The sequence below is a fragment of the Schistocerca piceifrons genome, chromosome 6, assembly GCF_021461385.2.
Source record: "Schistocerca piceifrons isolate TAMUIC-IGC-003096 chromosome 6, iqSchPice1.1, whole genome shotgun sequence".
Classification (NCBI taxonomy): domain Eukaryota; kingdom Metazoa; phylum Arthropoda; class Insecta; order Orthoptera; family Acrididae; genus Schistocerca; species Schistocerca piceifrons.
The window spans coordinates 319,334,271-319,356,657 of record NC_060143.1 but is presented as its reverse complement, the minus strand read 5'-3'; the positions used below and the strand labels follow the sequence as shown (position 1 = coordinate 319,356,657).

General features: G+C 39.8%; 1 protein-coding gene across 1 annotated transcript in view; it reads left to right on the top strand.

The window, feature by feature from the left end:
• The first annotated feature begins 21,657 nt into the window (after positions 1-21,657).
• The window catches only part of LOC124802575 (histone acetyltransferase KAT7), a 579,753-nt gene continuing 579,023 nt past the window's right edge, over positions 21,658-22,387 (top strand). Inside the window, exon 1 of the mRNA XM_047263447.1 lies at positions 21,658-21,787. Within this exon, the coding sequence (XP_047119403.1) occupies positions 21,770-21,787 (18 nt within the window). The 5' untranslated portion in view covers positions 21,658-21,769. The remainder of the gene's footprint in view (positions 21,788-22,387) is intronic.

The following is a 22,387-nucleotide window of genomic DNA, read 5'->3' as shown; positions in this document are numbered from 1 at the left end:
ACTGAACAGTGATGTTGCTATTGGCTGACTACATCACATGTCCTATGCTCTGAATATCTGCTGTCATCAGCTGCCAAGATCACATGACATGAACTCTAATCAGCTTATAAAAGCATATCGTAATCTCAATTACAATGCTTCAGAAAGTAATGTGCTGTGTTTGGTGGAATTCAAATTTATACTTTTGTAATATGAAAATGTGCAGCATATATGCTGTGCATCAAAGATTTTTCCAAAATACTGTCACTTAGCAACGGAAAAGTATATTTTCATTGGTGGTTTTTTTTTTTTTTTTTTTTTTTTTTTTACTGCCGAGTTCATTGGTCCCTAGGCTTACACACTAATTAAAGTAACTTATGCTAAGGACAACACACACACCCATGCTTGAGGGAGGACTCGAACCTCCGGCGGTGGGAGCCACACAAACCATAACAAGGCGCCCCACACCGCACGGCTACCCCACGCAGCAGAGTATTTTTAATCAGGAAATCTGGGAATTCTTTTCCCTTGTCTGCATATTCACCCTGTTAATGCAAAAAATACTTGGAACTGGTCAAGTTGCCGCAATAAATTACAGCAGAAGTTAATGTATTTCAAAAGAATAAATGAATTTTTTTTAACTAAGTTCAATGAGACATTAGCTGTTATGTCCATATTTTACCTTAATCAGCTACTGCCAATAAGGTTTGGTTTCATGATCTCCACACCAAATTGATCTCTTCCAGAACTGAAGTCATGATTGAGGTACTACACTATTTAACATACATGTTTGTTATTCATAATTGATGCTATGTCATAGGAAACATGACCCTTTTGTTATAATGAGTAAACAAACACTGTCTGGATCAAAATTGTGTATTTACCAACTACTGTTTTCAACCTGTGTTGCAGATTATGTTCAAGCCTAAGTCAGGGAAAAAGGCAATAATGATAATAATAATGATTTTACAGAAGTATGATATTACAAACACTTGTCGTATGATCTGTAAAAGTAGCAACAAAATATTCAAATATACCCTTGCAGTGCAGTGCAGTTGTCAACAGTTGTATGAAACTAACACAAAAAATGAGGATATGGTGGTGGGAAATAAATTTTGCACAACCACATAACAAGACCGCAAGTCGTAGATAAGTACATTAAAACAATGTAAAGAAATTTTGCCATACATAATTAAAGAAAAAATTGTTATTAATTCATACTGTTTAGGTCAAGGTAATTGAGACTATTACCTTCCTTTGTTTCTAAAGTAAACTGTATTTTAGGATATATGGTACACATTTCAGTAGGTACTTGCTTCATGTCTTTCTCATTCCCATAAAAAAATTATTGCCTCATTGACATACCTCTTATAGTAAAGAATTTGATGTTTAACCATTCACGTTTTTGGAAAAAGTTAATTTCAACGTCACTGGAAAAAAAAGTGTCTGCAAATTGCCTGCCAGACTGTTGCCCACAGCCAGACCCTCAATCTCCTGGTATATTTTATCATTAAACTTGAAAAAATGGAGGAAAACTCTACCATTTCGGTAATTTCACTTCAGTTGGCTTTTTTAGATTTTAATTAGTGAAATAATTTCATTAATTGATACATTTTTTACACAAATTTTTATAATCAAGTTAAGGTAGTATTGTATTTTGAGGTACATCAAGGTGTTTTAAGTTGATTAAAGAATTCAAAGCCGTTCTTAATGCAAAATGTTTCAGGGAAAGTGTACAAAGCTCTAAGTTTTTTTTGTTCAGACTTTTATTGAGGAAGTAACAGAGGAATATTACTGAATGTAGGGCAGATACTCTTTTCCATTTTGTGTGATGTAACTTAGAGCTTATAATTTCAGAATGGTAGGATTCATAACTTTGAAGTGTTTCTTTTCTATGTCTCAGAAGAGAAACAAAGTCATCTATTTTCTTTCTTCTTTCAGTTTGAAATTCTTTTTGCAGGTCCTTACTTACCTCTGCAACAATATTTTCTGCAAAGAACTTCTCTCTTTTTTCTATGTAATCCCCATCACGGATCAGGACAGCTGTAGTTTCCTTATCAGCTTTGTCCGCAATAGCTTGTTGTTCTATAAGTATGTTATTTAAGGGTGTTTCTTTTTTAAGAAAAAAAAATAGCCTGATTCATTGGGTCTACATTTGTGGATGCTCTTTCAAGTTCTAAGAATTTTTAATTTCTACAGCACCAATGAATCATTCAAGCCTGCTACATTTAGCACTGCTACATGCAACTTTTACTTGAGCGATTGTTTCTTTTTCCTGCTTATTGTGCAACATAGGTCCTAATAATAAATGAGAAGCATCAGTTTGCTTTTGTTCTACAATATTACTTCTATTGTTTACTGAGTATTGTCACCAAAGAAGTTCAAATGTTTGCAAACAACACTGGAAGAGAAGTAACACGTCTAGACTGAAGGAGAAACATACAGTAACAAATATCTTTGACAGTGTGGTGGTAATGCAATGAAAAAGTAAAAAATTGAACAATAAATAAATAAAAATGGAGTAGACAGGAAAAACATTAACACAAAATAGGAACAGCATGCCTACATGACAGTTTCTAATAATAAACAAATCTAATAAAATAAAGTAAAATCAGTTGAAACTACAGTCTATATGGAATACACAGACAACAACAATAAAACAAAAAAACTAAATGAATACAGGAAAATGGGAATATGTAGAAACAGACAGTGTGGGAAGTAATGAACAACAGAAATGATTATATGAAGTCTAGGAGAGGGGAAGTGTTGATCTGTGTCTGGTCATTTAGGATTAGATCTGGAAAAAAGCAAACTGGTGCTTTTCTTTTATTATAATGTTGTTCTACCAAGAACCAACGGAAGAGTCTGTTAATAGGTTTTAAATTATATTATGAGCAGGAAAGTTGCTACTCACCATATAACAGAGATGTTGAGTTGCAGACTGGCACCACAAAAAGACTCTTGCAGTTAAAGCTTTTGGCCTTTAAAGCTTCCATCATCAACACACACACACACACACACACACACACACACACACACAAATGCAACTCACACACACGACTGCAGTCTCAGGCAACTGAACTGAAACTACACTGCAAGCAGCTGGACCAGTGCACGATGGGAGTGGTGATTGGGTGGGGTAAGGATTAGGCTGGGGCGGGGAGGGGGAGGGATAGTGTGGTGGGGGTGGCGGAAACTGAAGTGCTGCAGGTTAGATGGAGGGCAAACGAGAGGTGGGAAGGGGTGCAGGAAGTAGTGGAAAAAAGAAAGAAATAAATAGACTGGGTGTGGTCGTGGAATGATGGCTGTGTAATGCTGTATATTAATACACAATGTAAAGAACATTTTAAAACAGAGTTAAGCATTTCAGCTTTTGCTTTGCTACAGTCAATTTTAGTTCCTGTCTCATTCGCTAGGGACTGAACACTAACTTGGGTGCCACTGACAGCCTTTACATATGACCAGAATTTCTTTGGGTTTTGTGAAAGATCATTTGACAATGTCCTGCCTATTCTGCTAGGGTAGTCATTGAAGGTTTTATACATTGCTCTATCGATAGCCAAATGAATTTCATTCAGCAACATTCTATGTATATTTTTATCTTTGTTTTACACCTATTGTGCAATAATCTTTGTTTCCTTAGAAATTTCTTTAAAGTGACTGTATAGCACGGAGGGTCCCTCCCATTATGAACTGTTCTACTGCCCAGTGCATTGTCAGCTATTCTTTTCAACTTGAGCCATAGTTCCTCTACACGCTCCTGCCATGTGCTGAAAGTTTTAAGTTCCTTACTGAGATATGACACTAGTGATTTTTTTTATATATATATTTTTAATGAACATATATATCTTTGAGCTTGTTTTAGTTGCCCTTTGTAGTTTGGCAATCACTGTTGCCACAATCGCGTCATGATCACTAATACCAATTTTGATGTGGACATTCTCAAATAGGTCAGGTCTATTTGCTGCCATTAGATGTAATATATTTCCATCATGAGTGGGAGTCGAAACTATTTGTTCTAGGTAGTTTTCAGAGAAGACATTTAGTTATGTTTCACAGGATGTCTTGCCGTGCCCACCACTAACAAAACTGTAATTTCCCTAATTGATTATTGTATAATTACGGTCTCCACCAATGATTACAATATGACTGGGGAACGTATGTACAAGCAAAATGAGGTTTTCTTTAAAGTTTTCAGTTACATCAGGAGATGAGTCTGGTGGACAATAGAAGGATCCAATTACAGTTTTATGGCCATCTGTGGTACTGGAGTCTCGCCCAAGCAATTTCCCATGCATCTTCACTTTCTATATCAGCAGATTTGAGGTTCTTGTCTACTGCGACATACATACTGCCTCCAGTTCCCATTCTTTTGATATGCACCTACATGGTCTCCAAAAAAACTCACTGCTATCAATTCCAGGTTTCAACCAGCTCCTGCACCTAGTATTATGTGAGCTTCACTGCTTTTCTGTAGCGCTTCAAACTCTGGGACTTTGTTTAAAATGCTTTGGTAGTTAATCACTAGGATTTTAATACTCTCATCTGTGGATGGCATTTCTTTTGATCTTACACTGATACTGCTGGGTTTGCTACAGATGTTGGTATCTGGATTGGATGGAGAGTTGTCTAATATACACAGTACACTACCTGGACAGCAGCCTCTGATGTGTAGTGTACACCTGACCCAAGGAGGGGCAAACTACAGTTCTCAACCCTGTGGTGCAAGTCCAGGAAGTCACAGCCTCTCTTGTCACAGAACTTGCGAAATCTCTGGCTCAGTCCTTCCACTTGGTTTAAAACCATGAGGCCATGGCCAATTCTGGCAACAATGCTACAACTTGCGAGCTTCATTGAAACTCTGGCACAGAAGGTGGAGAAGACCAGTCTTGTGCCCAGTCCCTGGAATAATTCCAAGTATGACCTTGAAGCCCAGATAACATGCATCATTTGTTCCAATGTGCACCACAATCAGCAGTTGCTTGCACCCTGTTCCCTCAATGGCTGCCAAAATAGACTGTTCAACATGCTGAATGAGGCCCCCAGGCACACACACTGAGTGCACCTGGTGACTTTTCCTGTCTCTTGGTGCCATTTTTCTGATGGATTTCATCATTTGCTCTATGTTTCAGCTGCCAGTGATTAGTAGACTCCTACTTTTTTGCATTTGTCTCTTCCCGACACTGGAAAAAACAGGTTTCCCCAAAACAGGTGAAGTGAGTCTCACTGGCTCAGTTTTAGTTTAAGTGAAAGACCGCACTTCAAACTTGGGGCATCGGTATAATACCCTGAGGTCTTCCTGGCCCCGAACACAATGTACAGGATGCCTAGATCTACCACTGAAACGCCACTCGCCCTCAAGTGGACGAGTAATGATAGATCCTGTACTTTCTGCAGAGGAGACAGGATCCACTGGAGAGGATAGTACTTGAGGTACCTTTGGCACCGGTACTACAGGTACATGACTCTTGGAAGCTTTTCCAACTCACCAATTTCCAGCAGCTGTCAATCATTTGATAGTAATCAGGGCAAGAACAGCATTCCCAGGTTACACATTGCCGTGATGATAATAATAAACAGTGAGGTAAAAGTTCTGTATCATTCTGCTACAATAATATCTGTATTTGTGAAATACTTCATTTCAAAATATTCAATTTTAAGTGATACACAAATTACTGATTTTTACATGTACTAATGCAAAATTGATAGTAGTACAAATGCAATAACTTGATAAGATCAAATTTTCTTATCTCATAAAGGATGTCAATTTATTTTTTACATTACGTTAAAAGATGGGCTCCACATCATAACTGATTCTCCTTGCTTCTTAATTCCCGTAACAATCTAATGGTTTAAAGTCATGAAAACTTCTGGTTCTAGGAAGTGCTTTAAGTTCTGCAAGGTCAGAATGCATGTGATTTACAGACACTCCAGAAATAAAACTTAACTTCATTGATGTTAACATTATAAAACTGAAAAAAAAAGGCTGATGCCGGTTACATTTGATTTCATTACTTTGTAAACTCTCCTTTCATGCTTATCCTTACTTGTTCCACCTATCTGTCATACCGAGTTTTCCCATGGTTAGTCCCAAAAAAGGAACTGTTCTGATGTGGACAAGGGATTATACAATAAAATTATTTTGTTTTGGCCTCCACGGCTATCACTAAAATAATGAACCTCTTTTAATACTGTATGTAAATATGTTTCTTTGCTGGATTCCATTACAGTTTCTTGAATTATGTGGACCATACAAACATTATGTCTCATGTGATCAGATATAACACAAGGAATTTTATTATTATTTCACTTAAGTAAATTCATACTGAGAAAACTTTACAGCAGATGTTTCTTTATGTATCTTACAACATTTTGATTGTGAGTGTTAAAGTATTTCTTTCCAATTTTGATGAAAGGTCCTCATTTAAGTAAGCAACATTTGCAATACAAGTGATCATTTTTATTTTGGCAGTTGAAATATTTATGAAAAAGAAGGTTTTATATTCATCACAGTTTTCAATTTTTTTTATTCTAAGAAACATTATACAGGTAGTTTCATTTTGGAGGGCATTCCTTGTAGTGTCACAGCACACATGCAGAGCAACAGGTTTTCACATATTAGCATTTTCGTGAGATCTTTATAGTTTTCTTCACATGGTACTGTGTCATTGGTAAAATTATGTTCTAATAAAATGTGCAATATCAAACGGATTCTATTAGCACTTACTGAAACATTACTGAAAAGACTTTAGAAAAACCTACTTTTGCTTCTTGATATTTGCTTTTAAAAATTAAATAAATTTCATGTAAATAGACCTAATTTTTTTAGTTGAGTGACTACGAATCTACATCTAAAAATTCATCTATTGAATAGAAGGCTTTGTCATTCAGAAATACTTTTAATTTGTTTTTAACTGCTGGTTGGCTACATGTCAGACTTTCGATGCTATTCGGCACGTGACCAAAGACTTTTGTGGCAGTATAATTCACACTCTTCTGTGCCAAAGTTAGATTTAAGCCAGAATAGTGAAGATCAACTTTACTCCTAGTGTTGTGGTGAAGCACATTGCTATTACTTTTGAAGTGGGATGGGTTATTAATAACAAATTTCACAATGGAATATATGTATTGTGAAGCTACTGGGAATACTCCTGGTTCCTTAAACAGACTGTTCATCACTTTTTTTTTAAACTTTATTACTAATGCAATAACCTCAAGTTTTAGTTCCTTCCCTCAGGTTTGCCACTGCCAAGAAACCTTGCTATGCTGAGTATGTGCGAACTTTGAAAATATTTATACTTTTTTACTGAGACCAGCTCAATGATGCACGATTAGTCAGCAACTGAATTTGTTGCTTCTTTATAGCTTGCTGTGTAAACTGCTCCTAATATTATCAATTAGCAAATCCATATCAGCAGATTTTCATTCTACTGTCTTTTCCAATGTACTTTCTACTTTCTGACACTTCAACATCTAAATCAATTTTCTTTCACAGACTTATTCCTAATATTTGAAGATAAACTTCTGTATACTCCTTTTTGAAGTTCTCACTACAACTAGGTCTGTGAAACTAGTATTTACAAACTTCTTTGCTGTTTCTTTTTATAATTCTGTTATTTCTGTGTTCACTCAGTTAGAAGTATTTATCAATAACATCACTGTCATCACTGGTATTAAACCATGTTTTATGATGGAATGCACATAACTTTTCTCTTGGTTTAATTTTAATCTTTCTGAAAGACACACATAAAAAAAAAAAGTTTTGAATCACCCCCATTCCCAGAACTCCCGAAGATTGACATTGAGTGTGGATACTGTATCACAGACACAGTCGACTATTCAGAGATGTAAACAATCATGCATGAGCAGCGCCTATCAGGTGGAAGGGGTCGACAGCTGTTCAGTTCCACTCATTCCACCAGGTGTTGTCCGTAGTTCAGCCATGCCTAGATGGTCAATACTGTGGTTCGATCGTGTCCGCATTGTCACTTTGTGCCTGGAAGGGCTCTCAACAAGGGAAGTGTCCAGGCATCTTGGAGTGAAACAAAGTGATGTTGTTCGGACATGGAGGAAATAGAGAGAGACAGGAACTATTGATGACATGCCTCGCTCTTGCTGCCCAAGGGCTACTACAGCAGTGGATGACCGCTACCTAAGAATTATGGCTCGGAGGAAACCTGGCAGCAATGCCACCATGTTGAATAATGTTTTCGTGCAGCCACAGGACATCATCTTACAACTAAAACTGTGCGCAATATGCGGCATGATGCGCAGCTTCCCTCCCGATGTCCACGGTGAGGTCCATCTTTGCAACCAGGACATCATGCAGCGTGGTACAGATGGACCCAAAAGATGCCGAAGGGACTGCTTAGCACTGGCATCATGTTCTCTTCACCGACAAGTGTCGCATATGCCTTCAACCAGACAATCGTTGGAGACGTGTTTTGAAGTGACCCGGTCAGGCTGAATGCCTCATACACACTGTTCAGTGAATGCAGCAAAGTGGAGGTTTTGGGGTGGCATTATGTGGGGCTGACATATGCCGCTGGTCATCATGGAAGGCACCATAACGGCTGTACGATATACGAATGCAACCCTCCAACTGATAGTGCAGCCATATCAGCAGCATATTGGCAAGGCATTTGTCTTCATGGACGACAATTCTTGCCCCCATTGTGTACATCTTGTGAAAGACTTCCTTCAGGATAATGACATCACTCAACTAGAGTGGCCAGCATGTTCTCCAGACATGAACCCTATCAAACATGCCTGGGATAGATTGGAAGGGCTGTTTATGGATGATGTGACCCACCAACCACTCTGAGGGATCTACGCCGAATCGCCGTTGAGAAGTGGAACAATCTGAATCAACAGTGCCTTGATGAACTTGTGGATAGTATGCCACGACGAATATAGGCATGCATCAATGCAAGGGGTCATACTACTGGGTATTAGAGGTACCAGTGTGTACAGCAATCTGGACCACGACCTCTGAAGGTCTCACTGTATGGTGATACAACATGCAATGTGTGGTCTTCATAAGCAATTAAAAAGGCAGAAATGATGTTTATGTTGAACCCTTCTCAGGTAATGTGTCACACTCTAAGGTGAAGATGAAGACACTGGTGGCAACCTGATCATCTGTCGGACCCTGGTGAACTCACTGGATGAAATGGACATCTCGCTGCTCTAAACTGGCACATGGCTCATTGTCAGACCACAAAAGAAGGTCCCTGTGAAATATGATACCCTGGCCCATATTTAAGCTCTTAAGGGGTGTGATGGAAACAGAAATATCCCCCAGCTTCTCACATGTGAGTAACGCTCGTGATTGGGCAGAGGATGCCGTTCTGATCAAGACCGACCCTGGCCGCATTTCGGACAAGCCCTCCACCTTCCCAAACTTGTCCTCTAAATGCTCCACAAAAAACTGAGGTTTCATTAACATACGAGGTACCGGTGTGAATAAGCTTCACTGCCATACTTAGCCTGGCGTTCCTCCCATTCCTCGCATTGTGTGGCCGAGAGGGGGGGGAGGGGGGGGTGTTCTCGGGTCGTATTTCTTAGCATTGAGCATTGAAGTTAGACCTTAACCGCTTAGAGATGATGTACTATATACTATGCTTCATGGTGTGTCATCTGCCCTGATACCACTCACTCCAACCAGGGGACCTCCCCACAGGCGGCACCCTGCTGCGACAAAGGCTACCTGGCACGATGGCCATTGCCGGGAGTCCCGATGCCCCAGGCTGATGGGCATTAACTCCTTGGCATACATGGGGAGTTAACAGTTCAGACATCAGCAGAGAGATCCCTGTGTGGTTAGGGGGCTACGACTAACAGGATACATGGTGGCCCCACCATAACGGACTGGCTACCGTGCTGGATATCAGGCACAAATGAGTTAAGAAGTCCATTATCGTCGACAGTGCAGAAAGTGATATAGCACAGAGGATGGATGAAAATGTACCCAGGAGTGTGACCTCGCCCAACAGCTGGAGTATGAGTAAAAGTGTCTACATCTACATCTACATCTACATCTACATTTATACTCCGCAAGCCACCCAACAGTGTGTGGCGGAGGGCACTTTACGTGCCACTGTCATTACCTCCCCTTCCTGTTCCAGTCGCGTATGGTTCGCGGGAAGAACGACTGTCTGAAAGCCTCCGTGCGCACTCTAATCTCTCTAATTTTACATTCGTGATCTCCTCGGGAGGTATAAGTAGGGGGAAGCAATATATTCGATACCTCATCCAGAAACGCACCCTCTCGAAACCTGGTGAGCAAGCTACACCACGATGCAGAGTGCCTCTCTTGCAGAGTCTGCCACTTGAGTTTGTTAAACATCTCCGTAACGCTATCACGGTTACCAAATAACCCTGTGACGAAACGCGCCGCTCTTCTTTGGATCTTCTCCATCAACCCGATCTGGTATGGATCCCACACAGATGAGCAATACTCAAGTATAGGTTGAACGAGTGTTTTGTAAGCCACCTCCTTTGTTGATGGACTACATTTCCTAAGGACTCTCCCAATGAATCTCAACCTGGTACCCGCCTTACCAACAATTAATTTTATGTTATCATTCCACTTCAAATCGTTCTGCACGCATACTCCCAGATATTTTACAGAAGTAACTGCTATCAGTGTTTGTTCTGCTATCATATAATCATACAATAAAGGATCCTTCTTTCTATGTATTCGCAATACATTACATTTGTCTATGTTAAGGGTCAGTTGCCACTCCCTGCACCAAGTGCCTATCCGCTGCAGATCTTCCTGCATTTCGCTACAATTTTCTAATGCTGCAACTTCTCTGTATACTACAGCATCATCCGCGAAAAGCCGCATGGGACTTCCGACACTATCTACTAGGTCATTTATATATATTGTGAAAAGCAATGGTCCCATAACACTCCCCTGTGGCACGCCAGAGGTTACTTTAACATCTGTAGACGTCTCTCCATTGATAACAACCTGCTGTGTTCTGTTTGCTAAAAACTCTTCAATCCAGCCACACAGCTGGTCTGATATTCCGTAGGCTCTTACTTTGTTTATCAGGCGACAGTGCGGAACTGTATCGAATGCCTTCCGGAAGTCAAGAAAAATAGCATCTACCTGGGAGCCTGTATCTAATATTTTCTGGGTCTCATGAACAAATAAAGCGAGTTGGGTCTCACACGATCGCTGTTTCCGGAATCCATGTTGATTCCTACATAGTAGATTCTGGGTTTCCAAAAACGACATGATACTCGAGCAAAAAACATGTTCTAAAATTCTACAACAGATCGACGTCAGAGATATAGGTCTATAGTTTTGCGAATCTGCTCGACGACCCTTCTTGAAGACTGGGACTACCTGTGCTCTTTTCCAATCATTTGGAACCTTCCATTCCTCTAGAGACTTGCGGTACACGGCTGTTAGAAGGGGGGCAAGTTCTTTCACGTACTCTGTGTAGAATTGAATTGGTATCCCGTCAGGTCCAGTGGACTTTCCTCTGTTGAGTGATTCCAGTTGCTTTTCTATTCCTTGGACACTTATTTCGATGTCAGCCATTTTTTTGTTTGTGCGAGGATTTAGAGAAGGAACTGCAGTGTGGTCTTCCTCTGTGAAACAGCTTTGGAAAAAGGTGTTTAGTATTTCAGCTTTACGGGTGTCATCCTCTGTTTCAATGCCATCATCATCCCGGAGTGTCTGGATATGCTGTTTCAAGCCACTTACTGATTTAACGTAAGACCAGAACTTCCTAGGATTTTCTGTCGAGTCGGTACATAGAATTTTACTTTCGAATTCACTGAACGCTTCACGCATAGCCCTCCTTACGCTAACTTTGACATCGTTTAGCTTCTGTTTGTCTGAGAGGTTCTGGCTGCGTTTAAACTTGCAGTGAAGCTCTCTTTGCTTTCGCAGTAGTTTCCTAACTTTGTTGTTGTACCACGGTGGGTTTTTCCCGTCCCTCACAGTTTTACTCGGCACGTACCTGTCTAAAACGCATTTTATGATTGCCTTGAACTTTTTCCATAAACACTCAACGTTGTCAGCGTCGGAACAGAAATTTTCGTTTTGATCAGTTAGGTAGTCTGAAATCTGCCTTCTATTACTCTTGCTAAACAGATAAACCTTCCTCCCTTTTTTTATATTCCTATTAACTTCCATATTCAGGGATGCTGCAACGGCCTTATGATCACTGATTCCCTGTTCTGCACATACAGAGTCAAAAAGTTCGGGTCTGTTTGTTATTAGTAGGTCCAAGATGTTATCTCCACGAGTCAGTTCTCTGTTTAATTGCTCGAGGTAATTTTCGGATAGTGCACTCAGTATAATGTCACTCGATGCTCTGTCCCTACCACCCGTCCTAAACATCTGAGTGTCCCAGTCTATATCTGGTAAATTGAAATCTCCACCTAAGACTATAACATGCTGAGAAAATTTATGTGAAATGTATTCCAAATTTTCTCTCAGCTGTTCTGCCACTAATGCTGCTGAGTCGGGAGGTCGGTAAAAGGAGCCAATTATTAACCTATCTCAGTTGTTGAGTGTAACCTCCACCCATAATAATTCACAGGAACTATCCACTTCTACTTCACTACAGGATAAACTACTACTAACAGCGACGAACACTCCACCACCGGTTGCATGCAATCTATCCTTTCTAAACACTGTCTGTACCTTTGTAAAAATTTCGGCAGAATTTATCTCTGGCTTCAGCCAGCTTTCTGTACCTATAACGATTTCAGCTTCGGTGCTTTCTATCAACGCTTGAAGTTCCGGTACTTTACCAACGCAGCTTCGACAGTTTACAATTACAATACTGATTGCTGCTTGGTCCCCGCATGTCCTGACTTTGCCCCGCACCTGTTGAGGCCCTTTCTGTACTTGCCCAAGGCCATCTAACCTAAAAAACCGCCCAGCCCACGCCACACAACCCCTGCTACCCGTGTAGTCGCTTGTTGCGTGTAGTGGACTCCTGACCCTATCCAGCGGAACCCGAAACCCCACCACCCTATGGCACAAGTCGAGGAATCTGCAGCCCACACGGTCACAGAACTGTCTCAGCCTCTGATTCAGACCCTCCACTCGGCTCTGTACCAAAGGTCCGCAGTCAGTCCTGTCGACGATGCTGCAGATGGTGAGCTCTGCTTTCATCCCACTAGTGAGACTGGCAGTCTTCACCAAATCAGATAGCCGCCGGAAGCCAGAGAGGATTTCCTCCGATCCATAGCGACACACATCATTGGTGCCGACATGAGCAACCACCTGCAGATGGGTGCACCCTGTACCCTTCATGGCATCCGGAAGGACCCTTTCCACATCTGGAATGACTCCCCCCGGTATGCACACGGAGTACACATTGGTTTTCTTCCCCTCTCTTGCTGCCATATCCCTAAGGGGCCCCATTAAACAACACTTCAGCAGTTTTCAATAAATGCCATTAAATTAAACTAATAATACTTCAAATTAATCATGCCCTGTCTATCAGTACCTATGGCTGGAGGTTAGCAATTCAAATAAACAGTGCTGTCAGGCTGACACGACATGAAGTCTGGGAACATCGCTGAATTGGTGACTATCAGGTCACCTTCCACTAGTCTATTGCACTCTGCTTCCCAATTGTTTTAATAGTTTCTGGAGCTTTGGAATAAAAGCATTTTGCTGAAATACAGACTTGGGTTATTTAGTGCAGCAAGTACATAATGAGCTTTCTAAAAGCAGATCCATGTTGACGAAGGATGCGAGAGGTCTCAGCGCATGGTGGACACTATGCACCATGTAAGGCGCCCTTCCGCAATTGGCTCACCCTTCGGGAAAATTTTGAAAAATGGAGGTCAAACCCTACAGAGGACCATCAAATAAAGGCCAAAACAGGTGAGACTCCAATTAGTCGCCTCTTACGACAGGCAGGAATACCTCGGGCCTATTCTAACTCCCAGATCTGCAGGGGGGTTCTATTTTTAATGATAATTTATTTTCAAAACGTTATCAAGTGTCATTTGGTCACACTGTTAAAAATAACAAAACTTGAAAACTTTGAAGAGCCATGAAATGGAAACAGAGAGAGATAAAATGTTAAAATTTATTATGGTTACTTATGCCAACAGCAAAAAAAAATCGGTCTAAAAAAATTTTCATCCACAATCTCAGATGGTGGAGGGTGGATGACTTAACAAGGTATGATGAGCTGCTCCAATTTGTTTTGTTAGCTTTTTGATATGTAGTGACCAAGAATGTTGATGTTTTACAAAACATAAATATGGGTTATCCTCTCATAACCAGATGGCTGTGTCAACAGTGTGGAAGAGGCTGGCTGAACAAGAGGAGCTGACAAATGCAAACCTTCGACCACAGATGTTTAGTAGACTGAGCAAGCAACACAGCAGCTATACAACTGCCCTTGTTTTGACATAGAACAATGTGACTGTTGGCAAATCATCAGCAGGTATAAACAACACTTCAGCAGTTTTCAATAAATACCATTAAATTAAACTAATAATACTTCAAATTAATCATGCCCTGTCTACCAGTACCTACGCTTTGAGGTTAGCAATTCGAATAAACAGTGCTGTCAGGCTGACACGACATGAAGTCTGGGAACATTGCTGAATTGGTGACTATCAGGTCACCTTCCACTAGTCTATTGCACTCTGCTTCCCAATTGTTTTAATAGTTTCTGGAGCTTTGGAATAAAAGCATTTTGCTGAAATACACACTTGGGTTATTTAGTGCAGCAAGTACACATAATGAGCTTTCTAAAAGCTCATAACATTGTGTGATGTGGACAAGTACTGTAAGTATGTGCATTCAACAGGTTACACCATCTAATATCTCTTTTATCCTTTCGACTAAACAATGAACGGCTGTGTCACGGCTTTATTTTAACTATGTACTAATGACATGTACTGCATGCACTTGAGAATAATTACATGGCTCAAACTATGTAGCTGTGAATGATATGAAATAAAAGGATGGTTTAATCCTAAAAATAACAACAAACGCAGCAAACTAATATAATTTAAGAAACACACTGATACGTTTGTGAATGCTCAAGTGTAGGGAATGGTTTTAAGTTGACCAATACATATATCAGCTATGTAGGCATATACACAGTGAACATAAAATGACTGGCAAGAAAGCCAAGCTTCAGGCTGACCTCACTTATGTTGTATTATAAGATCATGATATGCTGATACCATTGCAGTTATTATTTTTGGTTCTGCTCATGCTGCAACTTACTTTCCAAATAAGCTAATCAAAACGGCACTAAACAGAAATGTAGAAAGCCATGGAACACTCGAGGGATCGAAGCATATTGTGAAAGGACAAGAACTGTGACTGATGCCCGAAGAACAGGGAACTAACGTGCATCAAGATTAAAAAATAATGCATTCATAGTGGTTAGGCACTAGCCGAAATCTGGATTTGTGTAATAAAACCTGCAAAAAAGAAAGGACGACTGATTCCTGTGCTCTATAATTTATAAATCACATAACAGTTGCTGAGTGCACTCACTTTCCTAATGGAAGGTAAGCTGAGAAAATGGGATATGTATCTTTTGGCAAGAACAAGTACAGATCCTGCAATAACAGCACATTATAAAAACTACTCAAAATTATTAAGGAAGGTTATTAAAATATCAAATAACATGCACATAATGTCAGAAATTAGTACTTCCAATGACAGATTGAGGCTATATGCAATGGAATGAAACAAGAGACTGGACAACCAGCCACAAAACAAGATAAAATCACTAAAGAACAAACAGGAAGGACAATAAATGATGAGTCACATGGAGCAAATGCATTTTATAATCATTTCTAAAATATGATAAAAAGCATAGGGACACAAAATTGCAGTAGTATGTTGAAAAAGTAACTTTCATAAAATTCAGTCGTATGAATGTATCACCCCCTCCCAGGGGATGCCGCCTAATCGGAGGCACCTTCAGTGCCAGGCGGGAGGGTTTGCATGCTCTGATGAAATCAAGAACTGCATCGGCAGTAGCGTAGCCACTGGCAGGGTCACCAAGCCGGAGTGGTCTTGACAAAGGAGCCACACAAAGTGTGTCCCACAACAAAGAGCAGGGAGGGCTCTATAGGCGTAGTGAAGCCAGCTTCCCTACAGGAGTAAACTTCATACAAATCCTGCTCCCCCAAGTTGGGAGTCGGGCAAGTGGCTAACAACCCCTCCCTGTAAAAAAAAAATTCTTGTTCAGAAGCCTCAAAGTAAAGAAGCCAGACGGATTTATAGATGATGACATGGCACTGACAAAGGCAAATGAAAATATGATGTGTTTATTGGAACCTGGAACGTACAATAGCTAGAGGTCACTGCTAGACCAACTCGATAAAACCAACTGCCCTACAGGAAATGCAATGGATTGGACATGGAGTGCTTGATATGGGAAGCTGTATAATTTTCTACCATGGTTCAGAGAGCCACCATGAATTTGGTACAGGGTTCATGGTAAGACAAAATTTAAGCACCTAGTGAGTGGATTCACTGGAATAACATCTAGAATCTCACATATGAGATGGAAAACCCGATTCTCAAACTACTCATTGATCAATGTACGTGCATCCTCAGAAGTATCAGATGACAAGGATAAAGACACTTTCTGTGAGAATCTCAAGATAACTTGACAGATGCCCTGTGTATGACATTAAAATAATTACTGGAGACCTCAATGCAAAGATTGGTAAAGAAGACCATTACCTCCCAGCAATAGGAAAGCACAGCCTCCTTGAATACACAAATGACAATGGCCACAGAGTCATAACATGGCTGTAGGTAGAGCAATGTTCCCACACAAAAGGATTCATAAAGCAATATGGTGCAGCCCTGATAAGTGTACCTTCAACCAAATTGATCAGGTAATTATTGATGGCAGGCATTCCTCAAACTTACTAGATGACGTACTTAGATAGGAATTAATGTACATTCAGACCACTACCGTGTAATTGTGAAACTAAGAGCTCGAATATCCAATGCAAGAAAGTCAAAGGAATACCTCAACATAAGTGTATGGTATCGAAGCTAAGAAATGAAGACATCTCCAAAATGCACTCTGAGAAGGTTGCTGAGAATCTTGCATTCTACACCCCTAGTGTAAGTGATAATCTGGATCAGGAATGGATTGCTTGCAGGGATGCAGTCATTAAGGCAGCAGAACAAGTGCTAGGTAAAGAAGGAAGACAACTGAGGAATTCCTTGTTTGATGTGAATGTAAGAGAATAAGTCAGGAGAAAAATCTGGCATACAGGAAAATGCTTGAGAAATCATATACTCATCTAGCAGTAATAAATTATCAAGATAAAAGGAAAGAAGAGAAGAAACTACATTGGAGAAAGAGAAGGGAATGGGAAAGAAAGCAGACTGAAGAACTGGAGACAATGGGAAAAACAAATGATGTTAGAAAATTAATAGTGAAAGAAGAGCATTTAAGCCGCTATCAACCTATGTGAAAGTAAAAATGGCACACTACTAGCCAATGATCAAGAGGTAATGGAGTGCTGGGTAGAGCATTTCAGTGAACTGTTGGATGCTTCAGAGTCCTCTATTGAAGATATCCCAGTCTCGTCAGAAGATGATGTCATAGTACCTCCCCCTTCCCAAGGGGAACAAACAAAACGATTGCCCGACTGAAGAACAATAAAGCACCAGGGACTGACAATATAACATCTGAACAATTGAAAGCTGGAGGAGTTAAGCTAAAGCTTAGTATGTACAAGACTGTGCGCCTCATCAGGGAAAAGGTAGAATAGCCAGAAAAATGGAATGTAGGGATAGTGTGTCTGGTGCATAAGAAAGGAGATCTATTTGAATACAGCAATTACAGAGGCATAACACTCTTAAATATTATGTATAAAGTACTATCAAATAGCCTGTTTAGTAGACTTTCACCTATAGCAGAAGGCATTATTGGAAGCTATCAATGTGGGTTCAGACCAACTGTAAACCAGATATTTACCATCCGACAAATAGTAGAAAAGTCCAATGGATTCAATGTTGGTGTGCACCATCTTTTCTCGACTTTAAATCTGCATATGACACAATACACTGGGCCAAACTTTATGAGGCAATGCAGGAATTTCGAGTGCCTGGAAAACGTGCATTTAATAGGTCACCTCGAAGTACCCCCAGTGTGCCATTCGAGCGAAGTCCAGGCTATCACCTCAATTTCCCACTTGAACTGGGCTAAGGCAAGGATGTGGCTTTCCTGCCTACTTTTCAACCTGGCACTTGGAAAAGTGGTACGCAAATCGGGTATTCAGACAAGATGTACTATCTAATACAGGTCTGTACAATTGCTGGGACATGCAGATAACTTGGATTTAATGAGCAGAACATCTAGAGAACTACAAGGCACAAGTTCAACTCTACAGAGTGCAGAGAAGATGGGCCTGAAAATTAATGAAGGAAAGATGAAGTATATGTATAATGGCACTATCCAACCTTTACAGGCCACAATAACCCTTGATGGAATGACATTTGAGAGAGTGAAATGTTTCACCTGTCTGGGCTCAAAGATAAAAGCAAATGGCACCACCTTTACTTAAATTATGGCTCGCAGAAGTGCTTCTAACAAATGCTACTTTGGAATGTTGCGACATTTTAAATCCAAGCTTCTATCACGAGGGATTAAGAGCCAACTAGAGGAAGAAGAGCAAGAGGATGACCTCGGTTGAGAAGGAGCGATGAGGTTGGACAGGACACTGCCCGAGTCGGTTACCGTAACTGGAGGTCCACAGCGAAGTCCAGAAAGTAATGGCAGAAAATTATTGAGAAGGCCAAGTCCCACCCCGGGATGTAGTGCCAATGGAATAAAAGAAGAATGTATCACCAGCTTCTCCTTCTGAAATTAAGAAAATTATACATTCTCTTGAAAATAAAAGCTCACCTGGTTTTGATGGTTCTTCCAATAGAGTATTGAAAAATTGGTCTCATGTAATAAGCCCAGTCTTATCTGAATCACTCAAAGCATTTTTCCAGAGACTGAAATATGCCACTGCGAAACCCCTCTTTAAGAAAGGTGATGAAGAGGAATGTCAATAACTACTGACCTGTTTAAGTCCGACATCATTCTCCAAAATTCGAGAATGCTATCTCATCTTAGCAACAATAGTATCCTTAGCGAATCACAGTTTGGGTTTCAGAAGGGTTGCTCTGCTGAGAATGCCATTTACACATTCGCTCACCAGTTTTAATAATAAAATAGTGTCGGCTGGTATTTTCTGTGCCTTTTCCGTGGCATTTAACTGTATGAATCACAGTATTTCCTAGATAATTTAACATTTTGTGGGACTGATGATACAGGCAACCAATGGCTAATGCCACATCTAACCAAAAGAATGCAGGGAGTTGTAGATAGCCATTTAAGCCATATAGTCCAGGGACAGAATTTTGACTGGAAAGACATTATGTAGGCCTATGGGGTTCCCCAATGTTCACTCTTAGGTCCACTACTGTTACTCATATATGCCAACAATCTTCTGCCTGTTATACAACAACCAGAATTTTTTGCAGATGATACTAGTATTGTAATCAGTCCAAACATATGTACAGAAACAGAAGACATGATAAATAAAGTCTTAAAAGTATCATTAACTAGTTTTCTGCAAATGGTCTTGCCCTCAATTTTAAAAAGACACAACATGGTCAGTTCTGCACTTCTAGAGGTACCATAACAATGAATGTGTAATACATGGTGAGGAAATGATAAATAGGTTGGAAACTCCTAAATTCCTAGGAGTCCATACTGATAACAAATTAAAAAAAAAAAAAAACAATTAAAAAAAATTGAAACTTAGTTCAGCGACTCTTGGGGAGAGGCACATTAGTAAGCTAACATATTTTGCGTATTATCATTCAGTAATATCGTATGGAATAACGTTCAGGGGTAACTCATCTGTAAGACAGAAAGATTTCATTGTGCAAATGTGCTTTAAGAATAATATGTGGTGCTCACCCACAGTAACCTTGTAGACATATGTTTAAGAGATTTGGCATTCTGGCTGCTGCTTCACAGTGTATTTATTCCTCAGGCAGCCTGTTGTAAATAAACCACTGCAGTTCAACAGGAACAATGAAGTTCATAATTACAATACCAGACGAAAAAGTGACATTCATTACTCCATATTAAGGTTGTCTTTGGCACAAGAAAGGCTGCACAATGCCGCTACAAAAATTTTTGATCCCTTGCACAGTGACATAAAATGTCCGACAGATGGAAAGGTAAAATTTGATAACAAACTGAGAAACTTTCTCTTTGAGAACTAGCCTATGAGTAAAAAAATTTAAAAAGGTTCAGAATGTAACTGTATGTACAATTTAATTTGCAATGTGAATGTACGATGACTCGTTCACATCACTGTGATCCATGGCATTTGTAACTAACTAGTAACAGCCTATTGGAATTGGGTCAATAATAATCAAAACAATAAATGTTATCCACTATCAGTATTTGTAATTGTTAAAATATATTTCTGCTTTATCAATAAAAGTGAAATGTGTGTGCTGAGCCTTCCAGACAGGCAAAAATCAAAACAACACACCAACCTGAGTATGGGGTGTAGTTTTTATGCACCGCCTGTTGTCGACACAGTTTCCCTTAACATAGTTCTTGACTGTTTCGTACTACTGACGTCTCTGACCTATCAGAATAGTTGGCAGGAAACAGTGGTACGTTAAATTCACTTTTAGCATTGACTGAAAATAGTTCAGTCGACGACATTAATTCTTATTTCATTTCATCTGCTGACGATACACAGAATCAAACGCCTTGACTTCTGTTGCTGTCTTGCGCAATCCACTAAGCTAATGTGAGCTAACAGAGTAAATTCATCTTATTGGCAGCACGTTGCTCACAATAATAATTAGACAAATAACACAATCATGGAGAGCACGACTCTTTATAAAAATCTGCTGTAAAGTGCTGTAATTATCCAGATTTTGCTCATCCTTTTGTTGTTGGCAGTAAGATTACAACCAAGACGATTATTTGTGCTATTTAAAGACATGCTCAGCACTGTGTAAGTAATATTATCACCTCTGTCGTGGCATCTCGCATGCGTGTTTCTGAGTATCACGTTGAGGAAGAACTACAGCTCAGACTGGATTCAAAGTTAGTTTTCCTGAATTGAAAATAATATTCGAACAACACTTCCACCGGTAACGGTTTCATTGGTGTGTTTGATGCCCCAAATGTTTCCATGATAAATGCCTTCTTGTACTTAATATATTTGGGATCGTTTTCTTTCCGTTGACATTCCTGTACACTCTTCAGCTAATTGCACTGCTACAATTAACGACATACGACTTACGTCAGTTGTCGCCATGTTGAATAAACAAACAAAACACCGGAAATTCCAGCCATGCATGCGCATTTGTTTACGTTTACTGGACTCCAAAGGCGATGGTTGGTGGATGTATGTATTAACTTCTCACTGCGTGTCGAAACCCAGTTAAAAAGTTTTTTGACGTTTCTGACTTTCACCTCAATATGCCAACAGAAGGTTTCCACAGGCAAATTGGTTCACATGAGAATTTCTACACGTATGCATGTGCAGGCTTTCGGCGTATATGGGAACGCACATATTAATCGTTTCGTTTCAAAGAAATGATTTTGGAACATCGACTGTCAATATATCGATAGTCAAAATGGATTCCATAGAATGGAGTATCTTTGTCGAGTAGGTGTTTGCGCGGTTTAATGTGTTGATTGTAGATGTTTTAATGTTTTGACAGATACGCGCTGTTATTGATCATTTGGTGTCGGGTAGGCTGCGGTGAGACATGATTTCAAAAGAAAAGGTAATGTTATGCTGAGCTTGAATACTAATAGAAAATACGCTGACGTAATCATAACTATGTGTTTATTGACTGTTGTAACGAGCACAGCATCAGTATAAGCTTTAATTTTCAGTCAAAAGTGTAACTTTCAGTAAATCCTTAAGCGAAATATAACAGTTCATGAGCTGCACAGTACAACTAGACATCGAATTTTATTCAAAACAATTACTGCCAATCCGGATTTGCTTACAGCTGAATATCTACGCTTACTGTTTTGTGAAAGTTTGTGTGTTTCTAAATGACGTTGCTACATTTAGTGGATTAGTTTACGTTTATCGTCGATGCAATATAAAGTGTTTCTTATTAATGTTACTGTGCCTATAGAATGTAGCTAATACTAAGTATGCTTGCCTTTGTTTACGTATTACGAGGGACTATGGAAGTAAACATTTGTAGCTTACTGACACACTGTAGTTCGCTCATTAAAGCGTGCTGTTATTGCTTTTGGCACATTCATCGTGTTATTGTTTTTGTTTACCCCTCATATTTAGGATTCGATTTGCTACTATCAATAGTAAAACATCGAAGGTAAAGTGCGTTGTGTTTTATCTTACTTGTTTA